Source organism: Apostichopus japonicus, chromosome 12, assembly GCF_037975245.1.
Source record: "Apostichopus japonicus isolate 1M-3 chromosome 12, ASM3797524v1, whole genome shotgun sequence".
Lineage (NCBI taxonomy): Eukaryota > Metazoa > Echinodermata > Holothuroidea > Aspidochirotida > Stichopodidae > Apostichopus > Apostichopus japonicus.
The window spans coordinates 6,576,351-6,584,340 of record NC_092572.1 but is presented as its reverse complement, the minus strand read 5'-3'; the positions used below and the strand labels follow the sequence as shown (position 1 = coordinate 6,584,340).

The 7,990-nt window shown below is 34.8% G+C and overlaps 1 protein-coding gene across 8 annotated transcripts in view; it reads right to left on the bottom strand.

Annotated features, from left to right (window-relative positions):
- Positions 1-6,419: 6,419 nt before the first annotated feature.
- Positions 6,420-7,990, bottom strand: part of LOC139976859 (uncharacterized) — a 95,487-nt gene continuing 93,916 nt past the window's right edge. For all 8 annotated transcript variants that reach the window (XM_071985693.1, XM_071985692.1, XM_071985695.1 and 5 more), the window contains 2 exons: positions 7,698-7,800; positions 6,420-7,027 (listed from right to left, as the gene is read on the bottom strand). In XM_071985693.1, the coding sequence (XP_071841794.1) occupies positions 6,935-7,027; positions 7,698-7,800 (196 nt within the window). In that variant the 3' untranslated portion in view covers positions 6,420-6,934. The remainder of the gene's footprint in view (positions 7,028-7,697; positions 7,801-7,990) is intronic.

Sequence of the window (7,990 nt, the reverse complement as noted above, 5' to 3'; positions counted from 1 at the left end):
GTTTCGCTTCCTGATTTTCAGGTACACGATTTTCATTAACAATTGACCAGCCCATAAATATAGGAGACTTCGTTTTTCTGAATATACACAAGCATCTCATTTATTTCCTTGTTTTACGAACATTGCATGTGTTACATTTTTCTTCAGTCAAACTGATGCTGGAAACATCACAGTAAATTTGAATTTTAAATGAAAGGCAAGAAAAACCTGCGACTATTCAAAACAAGACGTGTATGCAGACATGTATAGAGTTTTAAAGAGGGTCCGGAAAAAACGCTTTGGGTCATATGTATATATATTTAAACAAGTGTTAAACATTTGAACTTAGAAATCTAATCGCATATTCTCAAAATACGACAACATGCTTGCTACGTGTTCTTTCCATGCTTTAGACTTTGACTTTCCATCGAAATTGCATTTTCCTAGCACGAAGATATATATATAGAATACATTATTTGTAAAGCCGACCTTCTCTCTATACCGAAGTGACATAGACATGGTGGGCCGAGAACAGAGTAAATATACGAACAATACAGAATGAGCAACCCTAGAAAAGAACATGTACTTTGGATGACCTTTGAATATATCACTGTTGTCGATCATTCGGAAATGAATAGCAAAATGAGTTGCACGAGGCCCACAACAAATCCGAAGGCTTAAGTACCCTTTCGGTGCGTACCCGTCCAATGTTTCACTTTTTAACCCTTTTTCCCTTATAAGTCCATTATTTTGTTGTAGTCGCATCTCCTTATTCTCTTCTTAAGTTTGATACCTACCGTCCCCTTCTTCCTTTCTTATTTGATTTGTCTTTCTTTCATCGCCTGTCTTATGAATCGTGGAAATCGGCAAAGCTACGTTCGCGAATAACCGTCTCTCATTGAAACACCCTTTTGTTCGTTTTTTTTTCCATTTGCTTTGTTAACAGATGGCGCTCTTCAATTGAACTTTATCAAAAAAAAATCAAACGTTTTTGTTTTTCATGACTTTAAATAAAACATAAAAATTGTAACGTGTTTAAGTATTGTTGTGATAGTAATTCTGCTACCAGTAACAAGGCAATCTTTATTAAGGTGTAAGTGCTAATCCAATATTGTCTTTTCTTGATACGTATAATGTGGTCAGATGTGCAATCAACATGTAAGGCGGATGGGGATAGGCTGGGGGTATAGGAAGTAGTGTGTATTCTCATTGAATTTGGTTTGTTACAAATATTATACATTTATCTCACTAGAAAAAACCAACGTTAATTGGACTCTTTAAGGCAGCGGGAAGCCAACGTTCAGGCGTGAGATACAAGAGCTTGCATTGTGATTTCGCTATGAACTAGCTTACGCAAACCCCTCAAATTCGAAGCTCGGTATGCAGTAACGATTGCTTGGACTATGGATGTTGGAAAGCTCTTAAACACTATAAATATTACTACTGACATTTTGATAAAGCTCAAGGCCAGCCGAAACTTTAACAAGATCCACTGTTGTGTGATACACATTAGTATGCGGAACGTCAATTGGACATTGATAAATCTTGTTCTTTCAACTGATTACTTCAGTGCACTCTGCAGGGAAAAAAAATGCGAAACTATACGCACATTGGTATCAATTGTAGACGAATGGCACTAGGTTGCCGATTCTAAAACAACAGTCATTTATGTTAACAATTTTGCACCGGATGTAATATCATAGTAAAGGTAACTTGATGAATTTAAATAGGTACATTATCAGAGGATTGGAAAGAATCTATATGGATGTAAAAGCATAGCATAGATAATCAAATTATATATGATCTTTTCATGCAATGTTATTTGAGTGTCAAGCAACATGGGAAATGAAAATAAAAGAGACTAATTCAGCGGCTTCTGCAACAAATATTGCATAATTCAGCATCACGAATCATCATAATTTAGTCAGCCTTATAAGGTAATGGGGACTTCCTTTTGCTTTTATTTATGCTAAATCCTAATTGGCAAGACATCATTGAGATTTGTTTTCTGATGTTTTGGTGATCGAAAGCTGGTAGAACTATTTGTTGTTTGGGCGGGATTCTCAAATTTTTTCTATAAAAGAGGTCCAGATGACTACAATTTGACCAAATCAGATTGTATAAAATAGCAGGAGGTATATTTTGTCAGTGTTGTCTTATATAATATAAAAAAATGAGCCCAGTGTTACATATCAATAATTAATGTATTTTTTATCCAAACAGCTAATTTTACAATGTACATACTGGCATTTTGTGACAATAATGTGGTGTACTTCTAAAATTACTGAATTTCACGTATGACAAGAAGTCCAGTAATTGGAACTGATAATTCAGTCGGAAAAAAGTACTTGCCATCATCGGTGAAAGAAATCCCAAGTATCTGAGCTGTTCCATGTGTAATGGTAATGTTAAAATAATATTATGATCACGGACTTTTCTATAGCCAGCACCTCTGCAACCAGAATGAATAGATAATGACTTAATTGACAGCCCTGACATCCCCCTCTCATCCCGTTGAAGGGGGCAGAAAATCAGTCAAATAACCATTATTACAGATACAAGTATTATACTTGTTGCAGAACATGTTATCAAAGTTTTAGATAGTGCCAAAGCTAAACTTATCAAAATCCAATAGGAACAGAAAACCCGTATTATCGTATGCGAACAATACTTTACAAGGTCTAAAACGAATCTAATATTCTCTCAAATGAATGTCTGGAAAAAAAGTGGTATGATGCGGGCCAAAGGGATGGATGGTACGTTTTAATCTAGAAGTTGACACCTTTGCATACATTTTGAAGCCGTATTTAAGAGCGTGATAGATAATAATTTTGTAGAGAGGTGGCAGTCTTATGAATTTTTAAGATAGAAGCACAATACCTCTTGTCTGTTCTGTTAAGAGATACCCTTTACGATACCCGCAAGTTAGTGATCCTAATACCAGCTTTCCGAATGAATTCTTAAAAGTCTTATAAACGGCAACGAAGAGATCTTTACTGACTAGAGCTTTGTCTATGCTTATTGCCGTTAAAGCTTGGTAGCATTCATCTAAGATAAGTTTGCCTTCACAAGACTGTAAATTGATATCGTTAATATTCTGGTCTGGTAGCCTTTCGACAAAAAGGATTCGGATTGCATCCCTATAAGGTATAGAACGCCGAGAATACCATTCTTGTCTGTTGACGTATATAATATTGCTCTCCTAAACTTTTAGCATTCCATTCAGTGACTTATTTTTTTCAAGATGTAAAAAAAAGGATTTGAAATTAATTTCTCCTTCCACCCGCCTTGCACGGGATGTAATGATGGTGCTTCTTGGCTTATAATCATAATATAACAGAAGTTCTTTCTGAGCTTGCGCTTGCGGACCCTTCGCTATATAGTTTCTGTTGCTGTTTTCTGAATGCGTTCATGCTTTTTAGATCGCCTCTCTCTATCTCTTTTTTTTTGGAGAAATCTCATATTACTTCAACGAATATTAAACATCAATATTTCCCACCGACAGTGTCATGCGAATTGTTCTTCTCTCGTTCATTACGGATAAGCTCATTAACTAGAGAAATAATCTCCGAGTCATTCAACAGAGAATTGTTAAATTTTACAGTAACATGGACCCCTGCTAACTGCTTGGGTGGACATTGATAGACAAATCAGTGAATGGTATGAGTGCAAACCCGTGGGAAGGAGGTTACCTGTACCTGCCAAACTAACATGTCTTGAGATGAGAAAATAGTCCAGTCTGCAGTGACTACCTGGTGTAACATTTTATCTCTAGGTATAATTTTAAACGAAATGATTCCGTCCTCCAGATATCACCAAGGTCATGCAAAATCATCAACTGAAACAGCACTAGGATGAAAACAACATTTATAGCTCCTCAAAAGATAATGGGGTCATTCCTTATCAAATCACCAAATTTTGGGGTATGTTGTAGTTCGACATCTTTGAAAAAATCCCAAATTTATTGTATGAGTGGACCACCATAAAATAAGCATATTCTGAAAATTTTAGTTGCATTGCTTTACAATCGGCTGATTTAAAATTATCTGAAATCCCGCAATTTGTCGCCACCATGACATTTTGGCATTTTCTTGACTTTTGAGGTCTCATTTCTCAGTAATTACACATTCTAGTACCTTTCTATTACAGATGCCTATAGAGTCTAACCCATAGAACAGGAAAATAAAAAAATAGGCTACAAAAATATTGTCTTGTGGAGTTAGGTCAACTTAAAAGTGTCAAAATATTTAATTTTTGTATTTTTCACTAAAAAATGTGCTATTTTTAGTGATGAATTTACCCAACACAATGATGATAACCTCTGTTTTTGTTTTGGATTGCATATATTGTCATTTACCATATCATTTCTTCAAATCGTGTGTAATGACGTGGAATCGTTTTCAAGTATCTTTCTTATTCAACGACATGGCATTTTAGTTCGATTCCATGTACCAATGTTACAAAGCTTCCAGCTGATGAGGTTTCTCTATAAATGCATGTAGTTCCTGTTGGTTCTACTTTCTTTCATGGAAAGATCTTCCCTCATAAATGCAAATATTAATATATAAGATAATGGCAAATATGTCAAAAAGCATATTGCATCCTGTGTAAGGTCTTCATGTTTTACTTTTGAAGGAATATCTGCACATGCCGGACTTTTGTATCATAGAGGGACTTGACACCAAGTGGTTATTTTCTCACTCTGATTTGGTACTTTAACGTCCCTGCAAGCATCTGGTTTCCTGCGTAGGAGTTCTACCTCTCCCAACTCTACTGCTTACTTAGTAAGTTATGCTGGTACCAGGGGTGTCGTGTATTATTCATCCCATTACCCACCCCTACAAAGCACTGGTTCTAGGAAAGACCCATTTACAATAATACGAGTCACTTTTTTATTTGGAGCACCGTGTTAATCGAACTTTAAATGCAGAAAAAAATATTTTCTGAAAATATAATAGTACCTGGGAGTTAGGGATATCGATACAAAGTAGATTTTTCACAAATGATAAAATACACCTTTTTGTTAAGTTAATGTTTTAAACGAAATTTATTGTGAGTTTTTTTTTTTTTTGTCAAAAGCTGCACTGTACAGTAAGAATGAAGAAGGTATCTAGCGGGCACGAGTTTTTTAACCGTTAAAAAAATTGAGAAATAAATTAATATCGGTATTTTGTGGCAACTAGGTCCTGTAAATATTGGAAACGTGTATTAATCTGTCTAACCTGGAAATTAACTCTTACGTCGCTTATTACTTTGTGATTCAAAAGTACGGATTGACTTGAGGATCGTTAATGGTGTTTCATGTATTTAATTTGACAACATATGTACATGTACCTATGTAATGCAGAATCATTGAGGAAAATAATATTGACAATGCCAATTAAATGTCACCTTTTTGACAACTACGTGCATACCATATTAAGCAGATTTTGCGTTACTAAAGATTTTTTAAGGTAATTGTCATGGTAAGCATAAACAGAGTAAAATAGAATGTTCTACAAATTATATTCGTCATATTGATCCCTTCATGTTTTCAGCATGTAAAACTTCTGGTAATGTCTTTAAATGATAAGAAATAAACATGATAAGATAATGATAAGAAATAAACATAAACTGTCTAACTTTAGATAATATATTTCATGATAATATGAATATATTATAACATAATTGCTTCTGATAATAATAGTAAAACAACTCACGATTAACATCAATGTAAGGACTGTGCACTTTTATACAAGTCTTGTTCCTACCGCAAAAATCCCTTTTTATAGATATAAACCGAAAAAAAATATCCTATCAATAGTTTGTCAACAAAATTTCCTTAGGAAAAGGATGTCCCATGTAGCTTGAATGCAGGTACAATACAGTGTAATTTAATGTATATCTTAAATATGTCATAATCTAAAGAAGTCTTACATGGTTAGTTCTCTATACAATAAAATAGTTTTGATTTTCCTCAATGGTTCATGTCTAGCTTGATGAGATTATTCTTATTTAATTTTATGAATTTCATGATTATTATAATCTTTGAAACATTCCAGCGTGAGGTTAACTTTACGACACATTACGAACAAGACCGTGTTCTTATTAACAGCAGCATCAGCCAGAGAAAGAAGTCCCATGCGATCTTCGTTGCGGAGGGTCACATGCGCTTTGATGCCCAGGGTTCGTCTGATTCCGGAAACTACATTCTTGCCAAAGAACCAGTCGCTGGACTTCGTGTGTGGGGACGTTTTCTATTCCAAAATATTAGAGAGGACGGTCTATGGTGCACAATCACAGCACTTGGTACATTGAGAGGACTAAACATTATATACTCATACTCCCAGCCGCACCTCACTCACCAGCTTCTAAGGATACTGTATCAAGATGTTTGGTACATCTGATTCAACCCCACGATGCAAGGGGACAAAGCATACGAGCACTCAATCTTAGAGGCCATGTATCTTCCTAGGTCCTCATTGTATGGGATCCTTTGGTATATGCAAGGGTGAGTCGAAGGGTCTTGGTCTTATTATTATGTATGCTACACTTAGCTATAGTTGGTAGATATTCGGTGTTTCACATAATACCTCACTTTCTGAATTTTCGTACCACTTGACGAGGTTCTCTGACTATTGGCGAAACTCACATTTTTTTTAATGACCTGCCCACTCTTCCCTACCTTTGTGCGGGACGGATGTGAACCGCATTTTTCTTTGGGAAGATCCGAAAGGAGGAGTAAATTGGCGGTGCTCAGGGAGCCAGGGCGCAGTCCTAAAATGTTCCTATGTATAGTTAGGTGTACGGGAAATAACATGCTTTTATTTTGCTTGGTAGATATAAAGTAAGATTGATTGAAGTCCAGTGATAAGATTAAAAGAAGGACCTAAAAGTACACTTAACATTTGCACTGTTTATCATTTTTTTTTAAATACAAAGCTCTCTTCTTTCGTGACAAAATCCCAGAATAACGTCACGGCATGTGCTCAGTGTAATCATCATCTATCTGATATTTGTTTAAAGTGAAATAGCTTGGTTCTTCATCATCAGCATCGTAGTTACATGACTAGAACAAATATGAAAACCAAGAAAGAGAACATCTCGGGTAAATGTTGAGACTTTTACCTACAGGCTGTGATATTAATATAAAACACCTAAACATTTAAACTAAAATGGCCAAACTTGTACTCATGGTCACGGTGACCATAGAGAGAAAGAGAGAGAGAGAGATATGGGAGTTCATAGTATGAACAACAGCCACCATTTGTTTGATCGTTATTTTTTCGGTCCATTTTCACAATATTTAGAAGGTGGCATGCATTTATAAAATGTCATAGCTTAGTCATATCTTAGTTATATCTTAGCAAAAGGTTATGAAACCCTCAGTTTAGCTTTTCTTTTATATTTACAGTTTGTGTGGAAATAAAGTTACAACTATTCAGTTAATCAATCTGTTTTTTATGTAAACGAATTTATCAGTACTGTAGTATATAGACTTCAAAGTAATGATAGTAGTACTCCTAAAATTAAGTTTTTTTCAATAACCTAAAATTACTAAAAATTCTCTCATGCATATGTTAGCCAAAATTCTTGAATTTTGTGTTTTCATAAGTAAACGATAATGATGGGACCTGCCCAATTTCGTCAACATTTTACGAATCATGAAGTGATTTTGTTCTTAAGTATAAAATAAAGGAATTGTGTATGTGTAATTATAACATTTATATCAATCTTACTTGTCTCATGTCATTCAAATATCCTCGAAGAGTCAACTGTAGACTTTCGAAAGATGGTCGTTCGTCTATTGTTGGATTCCACATCGATAACATAGCACCAAATCTAAAGAAAGAGAAAAATGTCCACTAAAATACTTTATATTTACTCTTAAACATAAAAGATCACACGTGATCTTCTTTGTCATATAGGTTTTGCTGATAAATGTACTTCTCTAACCAGACTTATTTATCATTTATAAAAGCATATTTATGTTAGCGCTTTACATGGTTTGTAGGCTTTTTTTTGTATAGTT